Source organism: Anolis sagrei, chromosome 2, assembly GCF_037176765.1.
Source record: "Anolis sagrei isolate rAnoSag1 chromosome 2, rAnoSag1.mat, whole genome shotgun sequence".
NCBI classification, from domain to species: domain Eukaryota; kingdom Metazoa; phylum Chordata; class Lepidosauria; order Squamata; family Dactyloidae; genus Anolis; species Anolis sagrei.
In genome coordinates this window covers 133,874,717-133,893,968 of record NC_090022.1, presented here as the reverse complement: position 1 = coordinate 133,893,968, position 19,252 = coordinate 133,874,717, and the positions used below count along the sequence as shown (strand labels likewise).

At 38.5% G+C, this 19,252-nt stretch overlaps 1 protein-coding gene across 2 annotated transcripts in view; it reads right to left on the bottom strand.

Annotated features, from left to right (window-relative positions):
* SLC39A11 (solute carrier family 39 member 11) overlaps positions 1 to 19,252 on the bottom strand; it is a 339,314-nt gene that overhangs the window by 120,541 nt on the left and 199,521 nt on the right. For both annotated transcript variants that reach the window (XM_060764226.2, XM_060764225.2), the window contains exon 6: positions 9,745 to 9,915. In XM_060764226.2, the coding sequence (XP_060620209.2) occupies positions 9,745 to 9,915 (171 nt within the window). The remainder of the gene's footprint in view (positions 1 to 9,744; positions 9,916 to 19,252) is intronic.

The following is a 19,252-nucleotide window of genomic DNA, read 5'->3' as shown; positions in this document are numbered from 1 at the left end:
TGCACAGCTGCCAAGTTGCTTAAAGCAAGGCATGATCTTTGCACAATATGGTTATTAGCAGGGACATACCAATTTAGTCTACAGCTCTTAGTGTTTCATGGCCAACATGGGCATTTGAGATGTGCAAGGCACTTGCGAAGTGTGAAACTACATTTAAAGCAGAGCTTTCTGCACATTTTATTTTGGTGATGCACAATTTAGACACACATCATTTTGCAACACAGTTTGTTTTACTAGCAAACCAGAAGTTAAACCAACCCCTTATAAGAGATATGGACATATGCATAAACTATAATAATGAAATGTAATGGAACACAACTTATATTGCAAAAACCTTTCATTTATATTTTTAAAACATATGATTTATTGCTTATTTTACACGGACTAAGAAATTTATCTTATTTTTGGGCGGCACACCTACACACTGCAGCTTACACACTAACATGTTGCGACACACAGCTTGAAAAGCTTTGACTTGATTTAGAAGACACATTAGCATTAGTAGACAACAACACTACAGTACAGGTGTCCAAAGACATACCATAACAACTGGATCTGAAACATTATCCTGGGTTCATATGCTTACAGTACTACTGCAACAACCTCAATTTTTCAGCTAGCATTGCAGGTGCTTCAGTTGACATGTTCCATCTATAGTGTTTATTTCTGGAAGCAGCTCATTAGCACTGTGGCAACGAAAAATCATTAATTTTGTTACTCTAATCCTTTTTCTTCATTCTTTACAGCTATATAGTCCATCTGCATTGTACTCATCGCACAAAATACAGCAAAACTTTTAAATGATACTTCAAGGGTAATGACAAGCACTGTTGACAGAAATAGAAAGGTATGAAAAATCACCTACAGTGAAGCATGTCATTCCCCTTTTTTCTTGTTTAATCAATGTTTTTTTACAAAAGTGAAACTATATTGAGAATTTAAATTTACATCTTGTAAATTGTTATTAGTGGTAGAGGAGAAACATTTTAATTTATCTCAGTTCTTTCCCATAACAACTGCCTAAAGCACTAAGTTTAATCAGAATAAACATAGTATGATTAAATGCAAAATTAATGTTCCATTAAAATGTCTTCCAAGAATATGAATTAGCAAGTTCTATTTCATTATTTGGCATTTTCAATCTATATCTATATATTTGTTTTCTTGCTTCTGCTTGGAGTACATTCACATACTTTCACTTCAACTCCAGGGAATGAAAGAGCCATTTCCTGTAAATACCAAGTAGCATGTCTGATGGTCTGCTATCCTGCTCACACTTTATTACATTTTATCTAGCTACAAGGATCATTGTCTAAAACGAAAGGGGGATTCTTTGCCAGGAGTTATATTCACTTTCCTTAATAACAAAGCAGTTTCATAAAACAGGAGCGCAAATGCCTGAAGGAAAGAAGCAAGCTAAGAAGAAAGCCCCATATGGCCTACAAGGGAAATGATTGACCACCCGTTGTGATTACAGTACCACTTTCCATTTGAAAACTGTTCAAAAGAAATTTCTCTACGGACCTCCCTTTTACCAAGATATACACAATTCTATGTTTCTCTCCCCAATTATTAAAGCTTCTTGTCTGTCCCAATATTCAAAGTAGAAAGAGTGTGCAATATTTCTTTTTAAACCAATGTGGGAGAAACAAGAATGACAAAATTAATCCATCCAGGCCTAAGGTTTTGAGTGATTAATTTAATGTGCACAAAAATATGTATTCAGCGTCGAGCTTTTCTCTTTCCATTATATCAGAGAGGTACAACATGATCCTTTCTGTGTTGAAAATAGCTGTAATGATTACATTTCCCTAATATAAATGGTCAAGAAGTTCAGTTAAAATTGGTACTAATTTGCCAAAATCATAATTAGGATGGAAAATATGTTAAGGCTGAAACATTTGAGGTTGGGAGAGACTTCAAACAGGAAAATCCGATGGCTTCCTAAGCAAAAACTTGTCTTCTTTCCTATGAAGAAAAGCCAGAGTAGCATCAAATATACTACAGGGTTAATCTAAATGGAATTACTTTTATACTATTTGGAACCAGTGGTAGAATAGCATCCACATGAATGTCCTCATTTGGTACTGAAACAGTTGGCATGGGATTATTAGCCGAACCAAAAGGATGGAGGATTTATTTATAAGAGCAGAAGGTTGGCAAAGAAGTAAAAGCCTCAGAATTTGGTAGAACTAGTCATCTGAGAATCAGACCTGGTCAGCTATCTGTCCAGGAAAATGCCTCCTGGGCACACAGAAGAGTGGATGACCTGGAAGGCGCTGAACAGGTTGCACTTTGGCACCACAAGATGCAGAGCTAACCTTATGAAATGGAGCCACGAAGTGGAGTGCACAACATGCGAGTGCAGAGAAGAGAAAACCACAGACCATCTACTGCAATGCAACCTGAACCCTGGCACATGCACAATGGAGGACCTTCTCACAGCGACACCAGAGGGACTCCAAGTGGCCAGCTTCTGGTCAAAGGACATTTAGCATAATGCCAAGTTTTTTAATGCCATGCATTTTAATTGTACCCTCAACTTGCTTCTGACACGATAAATAAATAAATAAATAAATAGTTGCCTGTCTCTGGAATTCAATTACCACCTCTTCACACGGGGCATTTTGCCCCGTTTTGCAGCTTTGTTGCATGGTAAGGATGGGGCCTGCCATGAACCACCACACAATGGTCCCACCCACATTCCTCCCAACATGGGTGGAAGCGCCAAAGGGCACTCCCTCCTCCACTACAGAGAGGAAAGTGTAGTTTGGATAGCTCCAACAGAGCTACCCGCACTTTCCTCCCCTTTTCCCTGTATGATGGGGGAAAGGCAGTGGGGAAGCATGCGTTGCCAACACACCCTGTCCCACCCCCACCATGTGATAAGGGAAGGAGGGAGGGTGCATGGGGCGCCATGAGCCACCCTGTGCACCTTTCTTTTCTCCAGGGATTGCCGGTGCAACGGCACAGCCTGAAAGGGTCATGTGAAGAGGTCCTTGGTCACAGAAAGTTTGTGTCATTGCAATTTCTTACAATCCTTTCAGACCTGATGCTAATGAGACCTTGCAGCTTTCCAAAATGCCTGCTTGCATTTGCAAGGAAATTAAGCTACCTGGTGGCAGAATGTCCCGGCTTAAGAACCAGGCATACAATGTCACACCTCAAGAGTACAAGGGAAACATTATATTGGTATAACTTGCAGAATGAAAGCAGTCGTTTCCAAAATACATAGTTGCCAGTGGAACTGGGGGAGGGAAGGTACATTAAAAAGTAATGCAGGTTGAATATCCCCTATCCAGAGTAGTGAGACCAGGTTTCATTCTTTCCCCCCAGATTCTGGAATAACTGCACTTTTATGGAAGTACATAAAGAGATCTCACCAATGGGACCCATGTTTAAACACAAAATGCATTTATGCTCCATATACAACTTATGTGCATAGCCTGAAAGTAATTTTATACAATATTTTAAATATTTTGCATGAAATAAAGTATGTGTCAGAAAGCAGAGGTGGCAGTGGACAATTTAGGATTTTTGAGTATTTTGGATTTCAGAATTTCGGTTAAGGTACGCTTAACCTGTTTTCTTCTATGCTATTTCTTGAATTGTGTCCTTCCTTATCATTCTTATCCTCAGCAAATGCAATGTACTGAGTAGATGGCTCACACTGTTCTCCCCAAGTATTATCAGTAATCCCCATGGTACATTCCTTGAGTTTAACTGTTCCTGCTTCACAGCATTCTTCTATTAATGTGCCATGTCTTCTATTAGAGTAACCTAAAGTCTCTAGAAAACAGAAAACTCCTGAATTTTTTCCAAAAGCATCAGATTTCAAAATGCTAGTTCTTTGTGAGTTTAGCTTGCATTCTGAAGATATCTCAACTGTTCTCACGGCAAGAAATATATGTGTATCTGAGAATGCATCTACACCGTAGAGGTAATGCAGCTTGAAATGACATTAACTGTTGTGGCTCAATGCTACTGAATATTGAGATCTGTAGTTTGACAAAGCGCCAGCACTCTTTGCTAGACGAGGCTGAACACCTTTTAAAACAGCAAGTACCATGATTCCATAGCATTGAGCCATGGCAGTTAAGTTACATTGGTGTCAAACTACACCAATTCTACTGAGCAGATGCACCATGAGCCTTTCAATATATGGAAGGGTTAATCTTTTGTTGGGAATTGCCCAAAGAATGGGAATAGGGAGCCATTGCCTTCTTGAACATGGCCAACTTGGTTTCAGTCATTATTGCATCCTAAAGATTAAAAAAGCTTCTCATGAACTAGATGTCGTTCAAAGAGAAGAAAAAAGAAATTCCAGGCATCTAGAGACTATGGAATACAGAAGGAAAACAACACTGTCTACTCTGTGACCAACAATATCAGTTTGCAAAGTGATATTCTCTCACACCACTGGCAGCATTATAGGAAATAAAAAGCACATTAATATTGGAACTTTTAAAGCAAAGCACGTCGTTTCTGGGTTCTCTGCAACTGCCGAAGGCAACTCTGTGCTCAATCCGTGGGTTTGAGTATGTCCTTCAAGTTGACATCAACATATGGCAATCCCTGAATGTCAAATGGTTTTCTTGAACAAAGAATACACAGTGGTGACGATCCTTCCTCTGAAATACAGTTTACAGTACCTGGCAATAATTGGTAGTATCGCATTCAAAGACTAACCAGGGCTGAACTTACTTAGTTTCCAATATCAGAGACGATCTTGTGCCTTTGGGTTATTTAGGCTCCCTTGGTGTTCAGCAGAAACATTAGAAGGTTAGGAAAATCTTTCAAGGTCTGTCTCTATCTACAGTGAGATTATTGTCATTAACCTACTGCTGAGTCAAGGAGAGGGGGTGATGCACAATGTTTTCTGCTTTGCAAAAGGTCATTCTTTTTTCACCCTCTTCTTTTTGGCCTTGAATGACAAAACTAATTTCCCGGTGTCCAGCTGAAAAAGCAGCAGGATGGCAAGTCATAAGGGACACCTACTCTCCCTTCAACCCTACTTGAAGTCCTACCTCTTTATGGTTTTGCAGGAGGGGATGAAGTCCATGACAGAGCAGCAGGACAGCAAGCCACAAAGGTACACCTAATTTCTCTTCATCTCTATTTAAATTGTACTACTTGACAATTTTGCAAATGGGATGAAGCTTAATTACAGTTTTCAGTTCCAAATCAAATGACCTTTTACAGGTGGAAATTGAGAGGCACTGTTTAGCTCATGTCACATGGCTTTGATTTTCTTCTCTTTTTAAATGTATCTTATGTATTGTCTCACTTTATCAGATTAATTTTGAAAAGAATAATCTTGAACAAGTGGACTGTCTTCATAGCTCTTAAACTATTCAGAAGGGTATTTTTTCTAGAAGACACAACTGGAGACATTCCCCATTCCGGGTGACACCTAATTAGCACCCTTTGATACTTCTCCCCACTCCACCTCATGTAAAGCCAGAGAAAACAGAATGAGACAAGTGTATCATCAGGATAGTCTTTTCACAGAGACACAGTCTGATCAAAAGCCTGCTGAGATACCTAGGCATCCACATTCAAATGTTAAAGAGGAATAATCTACATTCACATGCAAATGTACACTGACATGCCAAATGTGAGTGACTTCCATAATAACTATCTGAATATGCAGAGTGGAGCAGTAGGTGTCTCAAGGATGGGAAATTGCCAGGAATGTAAAGACCCTATTAGGACCGTCCATCCGTCCCGCCTCCCCCCCCCCCTTACCTCCATGAAACATACCCCGCTTTACATGTCCCACCCTATTTCAATTTTTTCTTTTATTAGGTGGGTTTTTTCGGGCTATAGAGCCATATTCTAGAGGCATTTCTCCTGACGTTTCGCCTGCATCTATGGCAAGCATCCTCAGAGGTTGAGAAGGTCTGTTGGAAGTAGGAAAAATGGGTTTATATATCTGTGGAATGGCTGGGGTGGGGCAAGGAGCTCTTCCCTGCTGCAGTTATTATTTCAGTCAAATGGATCACCACTTTTTTCATTTGCGAGATAGGACATGAAATTTCAGGACCAGGAGAGGCCTTTTCCACTCAGGAAGTAAATTAGAAATTGACTAAAAGTGGGGAATTTTGCAGGGTTAGGACTCTTTTCAGCTCGTGGAGGTCAATAAACACTGTGAAATTGGGATGACAAGGAAAATGTTTTTTTTAAAAAAAAAACCAAATTGAGGAAATTGGGAACCTTGTCAGGTCATCCAAATACATGTTGTCAGATCAACTTGATGTATACACATACACTTTAAATAACTACATGTTATAACTTTGCTGCGTAGACACCTAGTTATTTCACTCTTGCATTGAAGAACCAAAGCTGTAACATTTTCTTCCCACTAAGCTATGAGAACTTTGTTTCTCTTTTCTTTTCACGTATCAGGATATTTTGCGGAAATTTCACAACACAGGTTTGTTCTTGAAATTTTATTTTGGTATGCAAAAGGTGGTTTTATGCAGAAAACCATCAATACAACAGTTTGTGCAGCAAAAACTTGCTAGTGCAGTAATTTGTGAAAAAAATACATGGCAATAGTGGTTTACAAAAAAGCATTTGAAAAATTGTCACTAAAATCACTGAAATCTCCCCCCCCCCCAAAAAAAAAACCCACCCACATTTCATGGCAGTTAACATGTTTTTCATGGAGTATCTCAACAAGCTACGATTTTTTTTCTAATCATGGATAAGAAAATGTGTGAATGTGCATCTATTCTCCTGAGGAAACCTTGTCAATGATAAACACCGCAACCAACAGAAGGCATTGCCCACTGCTAAACACTGTAATAGTGTTTGGAGTGCACACAACCTGTTGTCCAACTTAGAAAAATAAGCAGATGTCCCAATAATAGAGATTTAAATTGTTTGCTTTGACACTAGTTGACTCTCTGTTGCATTCTAACTGCAAGCATTTACTCAGATGGCTCTTCAAATTTTATGCAGCTGGAGAGTTACAATAAAGGGTTTGTTATGGAAACACATAATGGCAGGGATCATTTACTGCACACAACTGGCACTTGCTGCATTGTTCCTTTCAATGCCCCCCCCCCCAAAAAAAATCAGGGCATAGAGGGAAGCAATCATCTTCATATATGTAATAAACATGCTGTCGCTCAGCCTAAGCGGTTTCAGTTCATTGTTGATCTTTTGATTCTTATGACATGCATCAAAATGTTTTTTTTATATAACTTTGATGGACTTCCTTTTTTTAAAAAAAATCTTAATATTGTTACTGTGGCAGAAAGGTGAAACCAAAATCCGTATAACAAGCAACCACACACCAGAGAACCACAGCCATCTGCAGGAACCTACATCTCATCCACCATGTACATGAAATCAGTGAATTATAGAATTGGAACAGACCACAAGGACTATCCAGTTGAATCCTCTGCCATGAAGGAAAATCACAATCAAAGCACCCCAACAGATGGCCATCCAACCTCTACTGAAAAACCTCCAGAGTAGGAGACTCCACTGAACTCTGAGGTAGCATATTCCGCTGTCAAACAGCTCTTAACATCAATAAGTTTTTCTTCATGTTTAGATGTAATATCTTTTTCTTCAATTTGCCTTTGTTGCTTCATGTCCTAGCCTCTAGAACAGAAAAAAACAAGCTTCCTCTTCATTCTTGATGGGTTATAAAACAAATATTGGCTAGATCCTAATGACTCATAGATCTGTTGTTGTTTTCTACATACAGGATGTAAAATTATATATTCATAGAATAGGAACATCCTATGGATCAGATCACCTGCCTTATCTTCCTGTAATGTAAAGTGATGAAAAGAATCCTCCATGGTACACAATGAATCTAGAAATGCCATGGATGGGTGAGCCCTCTTGGCAAAATGCCTCCAGAAAGCAGATTCAGGGTAATGATGAAATTCCATTTGTTTTAAAATATGGTCCCAGCTACAACTTTGCAGCAAGAGTCCCAACTGAATTTTCAGGTAATTTTTAAATGGTATAGGCTGTAATTTATTGATTTGTTATATATATGGTTTATGTAGTGTGCAATTTGTTTATTTGGTTTATGATGGGGGGTTTTTTGTTTGAATTTGCATGCTATGTAGTCTGTTTTTTAACCATTTTACACCGCTATGAATCCCACCCAGGGGAGAAAAGCAGGATAAAAAATAAATAAATAAATGATTGATTCATCAGTGGTTGGGACTCTCTTCACATTTTTTGATAGATATTAATCAAACTCTGACTTTCACAGATTATGCTGGAAGTGTTCACAATGGTAAGGTGCCCCCAGAAGGAGAAGTCTCCTTACCCCTTGTAAGCCTTTGATTTTCCTAAGGCAAACAACAGCTAAAATTAAATTTAAAATCTAATCATAGATGGATCAATGCACACATGAACATTTCAGCAGCGAAGGGAGAATCTGACACAACCCAACAATCTTTTGGAATATTTCAGCGCTTCATTCCGCTTTCTTTGCAATCAGAATCACACAGTGTCTCAGGAAAATCTGTTTCTTATTCATTAGCATAAGCTTCTGCTTTTCTCTCTGTGTCATCAGTGGCTGCTTTAGATGCTGCTAATCAAAAACCTCACACTGCATTGCTTTCCAAGCACTATTAAGCATCACCCTTCATTATGTTACTACAAGTAGTCTGGAGAGTGGAAACCCTTTGCTTATCAAATACCTACACTTCTGTTCAAAGGGAATATAAAGGCAAAGTGAACAAAAAATAGAAGCATAAGTTCTTCTCTAGCGGGAAGCACTTATATACCCAACCAGCCATTTCACCCGCATTTTCTTGGAGCATGCATTCCTAAACAATCCCCATCCCCTCAAAGACACCTAAAACACTTAAAGTATGGGAATGTCACCCTTGAGATATGTGGCCATCTCTTTTATCTTTCAAAAATGAATTAATATTCAACATAAATGGCCTCTTTAAAAATCAGGCATAAGAGCTCAATTTAAATCAATTACCTCAGAGTTCATGTTTTGTATTTTTCTCATTTTCTACAGAAAAGTAATGTTTGAAAATGATAACAGGGGAAAATACTGAATTCAAACAAGGAGAAATGCTATGTTAGAGTTAGCACATCCATTTGCTTCCTTGTAGGGATCTGGTGGGGATGCCAACTTCCATCACATTGTTAATATCTTTACTGGGCCAATTTGAAATTGAATTTTTAAATAATTTTTATTAAAGTTTTCCAATAAAGTATAACATAGAAAGGACATGAGTACACACAAATTGAGGGGGGGGGGGGGGGAGAGGAGAAAAGGAAAAAAAGAGAAAAATATTACAGATCTTTGGTGACTTCCCTTCTACTCCTTCGTGGCTATTTTCTTAACTGTATAATAATAATCTAAAGTGTGTCTGTTCTTTACAATTCTTTACAATTAAAATTGTTTAACATCCCTCTTTCCGTTTTTCTTAAATTGAATTTAAGGTATAATTTTGATAACATCCACACAAATGGCAAGAACTGTATTCAAAGTATTATGTGTTTGGATGAAAGGAGTCAAGCGGGATCATCATGACAAGAACTAAGTATCCTAAAATGAAAAGTAATCTTGCTCGAGTTGTCCAATTGTCACAACGACAGCAGAGTGCCTACAGTGCAACAGTAGTGAATTTTTTGCAGAATAAAATAAAATATGGAGGTTCTCATTCAACTTGTTCTGTCTCCTTGACAAGTCACATCTTCAGGAATGGGATACTGGCATTTTTAAAAAAACAGATTGGCACTTACCTGGAATGTTATGTATTGTTATTGCTAAGATGAGCAGCATGATTCGCCTCCAACTGCAGCTTGCTGGGACTGGAGTACTGTCTTTGAGAGTCTGGGATGGAGTAGGAACATCTTGCTGGCCACCTCCAGCACCTTTCCTTCTCTGATAAGGTTCCCCATTTTCACTTTTGTCTGCAGCAGAAAGAAAAGAAGCAAAATTTGTTTTTGCTCTTGGAGAAGTCTTAAAAACTGAGCGGTTGGGAAACAACTGATGACAGGCATGAGCAAGAAGATTTCAGTTATCATTATTGATTTTTGACTTCAAGGGTAAGTACATAAAATATGTGCCTCACAGGTCACACCCTATCCAATTTAGCCATTAAAGCAAGGTTAGATAGTCATAGTCACTGTACAGACTAAAGACTGTAGGCTTGCTCAAAAACCGAGGGGGACTTCTGATACAGTGTGCACTGTGCACCTAAATTACACCTCTCATAAATGAGCAAGACAGCCGTTGTAAATGAAGTCCCTTTAACATTAGGACAATCAGCTTTTGATGGAGAAGGAAAGGGCTGAAAGCAGGGAGAGGTTAGGCATGTTTAGTTTCCTTCACTACAGTAGGGGTCTGAAGTTCTACTCTTTTTCACTTGTTTTGAATAGTAACAACTTGAACATCTGCAAGAGAAAGCCAGATGGTAAAAAACATGGACTGCTGGACTGGCAATAAAGAGACATGCTTCTCTTCTAAATGTCTCTTTACCACAGGCTGTTAAATGAAGAACTATTAGTTTCTGTTGAGTGACCAAAAACTTTAACAATTGACATGCTTTCATAAAGTTAACACCGTTGAGTAGAATTGTGATTTTGGATCATTGGACTCAAAGTGAAAGTGTATGGTACATAAACCATCTCTCAGGTTGAATTTCCCTAAAGAAGAGTGCACATTTCTATGAGCAGAAAGAGCAGTAACGTAAGTTTGATACCTATAGAACATGTTTAATAGAATTCCTGCACAACGTATAATCCAGAAATCAATCCATGTAATACCACTCACTTCACCACAGTGGGGTACAGTAAATCTCCTATTTTTGCAGACCTATTTGGAAAAGTATCCATTATGTAGGAATTATTAGAACAAAAACACCTATTTCCAAACATCCCAGCCTCTACAAAACAAATGCTCTGGAGGACTCCAGTGCATTATTCCGGAACAGGGCAGAACAACCTATGACTCACAAAGCAGACCACAGCCCACCAGTTGTGTGTCATGGCCTGGCTTTGCAGTCACAGGCAAACAGCAAAACTAGATTTTTCTAGTCACTAGTTTAACAATGAGCAGTCTTTGCTTGCTTGCCCACTTCCTATTTGGCCCCCAGTTGGCAGCCCCCCACCCCTCCTGCTCTCCTCCAGGCCCATCCACCCCACCCCCCACCCCAGTATATAACAACATACTTGATGTTTCACATTACATATATTCAAGGACATTCTTCCTAAAAGAGTTCATAGTGTGAAGTTTGACAGAGTGATAATGGAACAGAGAAAGATGGGACCAGAAGGGCAAGTGAGCAAGGAATTAAGAGGAGGGGTCAACCTGTTTTGAACAGTTTGCTAGGAGTCCTTCTACTATCCTCTTTTCCTCTGACAAGCCTATTTGTTGAAAAGGTCTTTCTGATTTAAAATCCAGCAGAGACAAACCAAATGAAAATGGAGACAATAAAAGGGCAAGACACACAACTTTCTCAATTGTCATACAGAAATTCTTTCCATCTACCCAGTAAAAGTTTGAAAAACCTGATAAATGACAGAGGTCAATGTCCTTGAACTTTACATAGGCAACAGCTGCATTCTAGCTGCAAAGAAGATCTGACATTTTAGATGCATTTTAAATCTTTTCCCCACCCAGTTTAATTTTCCTAGTTGAAAAGCAAGTGCCAGAAGTCATTTGAAGGTGGTTGTGAATTAATGTCAATTGCTTCCCATGCCATTTCTAAGCAAGTTAATACAAAACTTCATGTTGCACTTAATTTGGTAGCCATTACGAATCTGAAGCATATTAAAAATGCTTCTGCAAATGAGCATGTGAATTCAACAGGGAAAGGGATGCATCTTGCCATCCGGAATAATAGCTCTGCGAGAGAGGGGGGAGGGGGCAAGGGAAGCTTAAAACCATTCAAAAGTGCAGTAAAAAATCTGGTCTGATGAAGTTCTCAACTGAAGTCATTCAAAAATGCTTTGATCAATCAAGGATTATCATAAAATGGCAATTAAGCACATTGCTATGTGCAGCTACCCCAGGCATTATACAATTTTACATTTTGAAAAATGTCAATGGCATACTTTTAAAGGTTCCTTTGGCTCAAATGTTGAGACTGCTTTGTTCTGCATGAAATAGTGCAATTTAGCTCATTCTGCTGCTGTTGTGATCACATAATAAATTCAAAGCCAAAATTTAGAATACAAACCAGTACAACTGAGCCAGAACAAACGTTTTAAGTTTTATGCTCAGTGATCTTGAGAAGAATCAAATTTGCTTTGCCAAAGAAGGAAGTGTGTTGGCATGTGCCTTCAAGCATTTCTGACTTAGACAACCCAGAGACAATCCTCAAACTGCGGCCCTCCAGCTCTTTGGGCCTCCAACTTCCAGAAGCCCTAACAATCTTGTTCAATTGTCAGGAATTCTGGGAGTTGAAGGCCCAAACAGCTGGAGGGCCGCAGTTTGAGGATGCCTGCTGTAGTCTGTCAATATGACTCCACAAATACACACAAAACAATTAAGTGTTATCCAGTGTATCTTTCATTCACTTCGCCACTGTGACAATGTAATACAACTGTTCGGTTGCCTGACACAATAAATAAATACCACTGTGACCATAACAACCTTTTTAATATCTCAAGATATCCATCTTATTTCTAGAACTGGAAGAACAGAGGTGGCCATGGCTATTAACTAGTGTATACACATCGGTCAGGTAGTACTTTAGGGCATATTTGAGATTCTTGAGAATAGAAGGTTGATGAAAACAACTGAAAGACAAATGTGCAATATAAAAAGCAGCAAAACTAGATTCACTATAATAGAAATCTTTCTTTCAGTTGCATATATTTGTACCACTGTAAGTGAAGTCCTGCATCCATCTATTCATCTTGAGTTTTAAATTTGAATGCTCTTCTATTATAAGCCCTAGATTTGATATAACAATTACTGTCTTCACTTTCTCATGATGTGTTCATTTCTGTTTCCACTTTGCCAGGCTTCACTTCTTGACTTTAGGTCAATTTCCGCCTCTTAACCAGGTACCCAGCCTTAATATTTTTATTCAATATTTTGTGGTTATCCTAAGATCACTATGAGTTTTTCTTAGAAGAATGTATTCAATGAAGGGTTTCCCTTGTCTTCCTCTGAGACTGAGAAACTTCCCCAATATCACCCAGTGGATTTCCATGGAAGGGGAGGGATTTGAATCTGGTCTCAGGATGTCCTTGTACAATAGTAAAGCAACTACCATGATTAAAATATTGATCATAACGACGCTTTTGATTATGTCTTTAGCTGAGCAATGCTGCTTCAACAAAGACACAACCACTCATGCCAGCAATGGAATCAGGATGAACAGACATTAATTTTTCCTTTAAAGCACCAGGTAAAGTAACCCAATTAAATTTGGTTTAAATCAGGATCGTATCATTTAAAATAATGTATTTTCTGGATAATTATGCATACTAAATAGTTGCTGAAACATGTATTAGCAATTAAGTAGACCCATTTTTCTGCCCAGTACCATAATCAAACACTTCTGCTCACACACACCATACTTCATACAGTAATTAAAAATATGCATCACAAATATTCTGTTACAGTTCAACCAGAAGATTTCAATATAATAAATATGATGTATGATGCTTTGAAGTATATATATCCAGAGAGAGAGGGAGTCTGGCCTCAAAGTATCTTTCCTTGGTCCTTGTTTATTACCACACTGAAAACTAGATTTTAATGATCTGATGCAAGATCATGAATTTCAATTTTAAAATATTAAGTATAGACATCACTGTGAATATCTATAATATTTTCAGTTATCCATTTTCAATCTAGATCATCTTAAAAGTTGATCTATCTATCTATCTAAAAACAACTGATCAGCAACATATAGACTTAAATTATTTCTAATGTTCAGGTGGAATCTTTTTACCTGTAGCTTGTACGCTTTTCAATACTATCCACAAATTTGTGTGTGTGTGTGTGTGTGTAAAATAAGTAAAGAAATAAAGCCCATTTTGTTAATTTATTTATTTATAAAACTAGAGTGTATAATAAGCACTTTACCCTGGATATAACAAAAATAGGGTTGTGGTCTGGTGTATTCAACTACATTCTTCAAAGAAACTAAATTAAGAAAGCCATGAAAAATCTAGTAATTTTTAATCTACAGTTCATAGGTGGCCCCTTACACACAACTGAATAAAATCCCACATTATCTGCTTTGAACTGGAATATATAGGGTGTGGACTCAGATAATCCAGTTCAAAGCAGATATTGTGGGATTTTCTGCCTTGATATTCTGGGATATAGGGCTGTCTGGAAGGGCCCTAAATCTCATCTCTTTCTGAAATCCTCTCTTTAAAACAATTTAATAAAAAATTTCAGATACTGAAGCAAGTAATAGTTAAGTTCATATTTTGCTGCAGTATGAAACATATTTCAGAAGAACGGATACAAATCACATGAAATTAACAATTGTTCCTGTCTCTCTTCTAAAAATTAACAGGTCTTTAATTCTATATGTACATTAGGGTAAGGTCTCAATGAGGTGGGAAATTTAAAAGCATTGTTTTTCCTTTCTTTTTTCCCATCTCTGCGAGCCTGACACTGCCCTACTAGACTCCTAATCTAGGGCCATGAACAAAAACCTTTTGCCCCTAAAGGTTGGGAATAATCTTTGGCATCTATACTTATTTATTTATATTGCATTATTGGAGCAACGTAGCATATTTTTACAGGCAGGCGATACGAGTTATGCTCAGTTGAATAATTACATCTCAATGTTGTTAAGCAATCTTTTCAGCTTTCAAGGATCACTTCTAGGATCCGGTGTCATGTATGAATCATATTATGGATGTAAAGTTGTTATCTGCCAAAGGAGAGTTTAAGTAGAGACATAGTGATGTATTCAGGCAACCAAAATTTATCTGCCGTGTCAAATTTAAGAATGCCTCCATGGCATAAGACATGCCATCTTCAGCTCAAATTGAGGGAGAAATATATTTAGACAATCACAGTAAATCTCTCTCCAACTGACATATTTACTACTGCCAAATGCCTAATGGTGAGAAGTTTAGAAGTATCCCTTTTAATTTATCAGTATGCTACTTTAGGGGGGGGGGGGACCAAGAAGAATATATCCCATATTACTTATACTTATAAATTTTCTTAAGAAGTGGGCACAATTATGTAATTTCTTCAACACGTAAGGCATTTGTGTCAAACACAAGGCCTGCAGACCAAATCTGGCCCACCACCATGTCACTTAATGTGGCCCTCCAGATGCTGCACTATAACTCCTGTATTCCCTATCATTAGGTACCATGACTAGAGGTGATGGGAGTTAGGTTACAGAAAAACCTGAAAGGCTGCTACTTGTTCCGTTTAGTCAGGAGAGTGGGGTTTGGATTTGCTTACAAAGCTTTTGGGTATGATGTCTGACTTTAAAATCCTTTAAACATTCCCCAGCCTCGGAACCACAAGTGCTGTTGGTTTAAAATTCCCATTATCCACAGTCTGCATGGCCGATAATCAAAAGTGATTAGAGCTGTTGTTCCATAACATTTGGGGACCAAAACTGGGTAAAAAGTAAAGAGCACTAACCACTATGTGAAAAATTATAGTTGGTCCTCTATCCATGGATTCAATTCTCCATCCATGGATTCAATGGCCCTTTGAAGGCAACGATAAGGTTGATGTGGCCCTTGATGAAAATGAGTTTGAAGCCCCTGATTTAAGGGATGAAACATTTTGATAAATCAATAGAAAAAAATAATTTATTAAAAATTGCACTGTGTTAATTAGAAAGGGGGGGACCCCAAGATCATATTCTGTCACTCCCAAAATATTGTCAATTTTAAATTAATATTCACACAGTGATTGTTTTCCTAATATTTGTTGTGCCGATATGAAGAAAAGAACAGAACATATATTATTAAAATAATGTATTTTACTTTAATATTCTTATGTTTACTTTTATGGATAAATATGCGATTACATTGTTATGGTCTGTGGCACTTAACGGTAATCAAAATCAAAACTGAATTGTACAGATGGTCTCTAGTTTCATTACAGTTATTTTTCAACATATGACTCAAAATGTGAAAATAATACACATGTGAGTAAACAAAAGGTTTTACATTGAAACTCACAATGCAGAAAGCCTCAAAAGTTTGGTAGTTAGAGCAAGATGAGTATATGATTTACATTTGTAGCAACTCCAAGATGAATGTGTATAAATGCAAACTGCATTTACAAGTGCTCACGTTCATTAATCTAATTCTCCAGAAATTGCCTCTTTCTCCAGAAAACTTACTTATCATTGACTAGGAGTGATTTGTTGATCTAGGACATGGTAGGCAATACTCTGGATCCTTGCCCTAAGTAACCTTAGGCCAGGCCCATAGCCAGGATTTTGTTTCGGGGGGGGGGGTGAATTTTTTTCAGGGGGCTTTTCAGGGGGGCTGAGTTTCGGGGGGGGGGGTGAGTCTGAGTGAAAGAGGGTCTACCCTAGCAAACCTTTTGTATCATTACCCCAATACCCCCATGCATATTATTATTATTATTATTTATTATTAACTTTATTTGTACCCCGCTAGCATCTCCCGAAGGACTCGATGCGGCTTACACGGGCCGAAGCCTCAAAACACAATACAATAGAAACATAACATAACAATAACAAAGCAAATCAAAACAATTAAGCAAAATAACCACAATGACAGTACATCAATACATCAAGACACTATTAAAACTGGTTCGGCCGGCGCAATGGGGTACAGGGTTAAAAGTGCTGAGATGGTAGGAGAAACCTTAAAAACCTTAAAAGTGCGGTGTGCAGCAACATTGGTTGTGCTAAAGTGCTTCTAGGACTTGGGGATGGGGATTCCTAATCTGCGAAGGCACATCGGAACAGCCAAGTTTTTAGGTTCCTTCTGAAAACTGCTAGAGTAGGGGCCTGACGAAGCTCTTTTGGAAGGGCATTCCAAAGTCGGGGGGCCGCCACAGAGAAAGCCCTGTCCCGTGTCCCCAACAAGCGCGCTTGCGACGTAGGTGGGATCATGAGCAGGGCCTCCCCAGATGACCGGAGCGAGCATGCGGGTTCGTAGATGGAGATGCGGTCACGCAGGTAGGGCGGTCCCAAACCGTTCAGGGCTTTGTAGGTGAGCACCTGCACCTTGAATTGGGCTCAGAAAATAAATGGCAGCCAGTGGGATATATGGGATATATTGAGTATGGTGATCAGATCATGATATGAATAAACATAACAGTTTAAGTAATGCACCAGTAAGGCCTTTTCGCGAACCACCATGAGAATTTCGGGGGGGGAGGGGCTGAACCCCCCCCCCCCCCGGCTACATGCCTGCCTTAGGCAATCCACACTCTCGGTCTCAAAGGAAGGCAAGGGGGGAAAATCCCTTTGAATTAATATGCCCCCCCCCAAAAAAAGAAATCCACCATGATAGGGTCACTTCAGGTTTCCCATAAGTCAGAAATGACTTGAATATACATAACAAGAAGTGAGGGGAGTTGTGATTTAATAAGATATGGGAGGCCATATTTCCCCTACACCTGGTGAAAGCTATATGTAACAAACTAGAAAATGTTGTGGAATCAGAATTCCTATCTCTGGGTAAAGTGGCAAAAGTTGAGAGCCTATGAGAACCCACAAGAAACACCAACTCTCTTTACTCTCTTTGCCATAGTGTCACTTTTGGCCTTTTGAATACCCGAGCAGGAAAACCCTGGTAGTGGTGGCATCTCTTTGGCATTTCTCTTAAAAGGATCAGCATGAGAGAAGAGAGCGTTGGTGCTTCTTTTTGGTTCCCATGAGACAAACTAAGCTTCTGGCTTCTCTAATCAGAGACTGGAATGCTTCCTTTAAGAATTCACATTGTACTTTAATAGACTGAGCCAAAATTTTGGCTCCAAAACCTGTCCTCAGTTTATACATGAAGTTATTATACACAGGTATACATGGTATAGAAGAAAACAGACAACAGTGTCTAGGCTCTTTAAAGCTGATAGGAATACTTGCATATGGTTAACATTAGAAAGTTAACCATAAAAATTGGATAAAAACAACATCTGTTATAGTACTGAAAGTACAGATTTCACATTCAAATTTTAAGACTCTTTCACTCCAAACAACATCTACATTTTTGAAATATTCAAACATCAAGCTGCTGAGACTGGAATAGAGATGTATTTGGTAAGAAAGTGCATGCAGGCCACATACATTTTATTTTAAAATTACACAGATTTAATTTTAAGCCTTCTAATCCCTGGTCATGCTTTTGAGATGCTTTGATGCCCTCCTCATGGAAAGGCTGGCCACCTCACTCCATTTTATAACCATCCCAATTCCTTCCACTGTTTTCCACACTCTTTGCCTTCAGAATTGTAATCCTTGTTCATTCAAGATGGAGAAAAGTGACACCAGTTTCCAATACAGAATAGGCAAATATTTCGCACCTCTTTCAAACTAGCGGACATGAGAGCCAATGCCATTCCTCATCACCCAACACAGCTGTCCAAACCAAACCTGGCACATGGGAACAAAATGCAGCTGTCAGTCATTCAAAGCCATATGGACATTTTATTTGCTTTTCTTGCTTTATTTAACAGTTCCATCACATTTTCCACCATACAACACATATCCATATAAACATAAAGTGCCCTTACTAAAATTGAGCTGGAGATGAAAAGATAAGATAATATACAGTTGATGGAGGATGGGAAAAGCATCTTCAATAAATTAAAATGAAAAAGTCTTGTGGATAAGTATTGCCAAAGATAATATCATCCTTAATATCAATTTTGGCAGCTGTGATCTCTATCAGCCTTCCAGGGACACATCATGCTTCTTATAGAGCAAGTAATGTGAGTTAGGAGGATAAATTGAATTAAAACAAACAGTCTGACAGACAAACACCAAATTAAGGGGAAAACTCAATTTGTACCTGGATTAGTGATACCACCATTATTCAGAATAAAATCTCTTAATAAATTCTCTAGTTCTGGCTTGAGATGGAATTTGCCAAATCAATAACCTTAACTCTGGGTCTTTCTGGTCAATTGTGGTTTTGTTTTCGTTTTTCAGGGCGCATCCCTGTGGTTGTTGCATTTTAACAGTATGTGCACACACACCCCAGGGATGGCAGTGGCAGAAAGATGACACCCTAGAGACCATCTAGAAGGTGACCACTCAGATGGCTAGTCATTTAAAAAGAAAATTGACCACATGATATGCAAACAGGGTGATGAGTAATA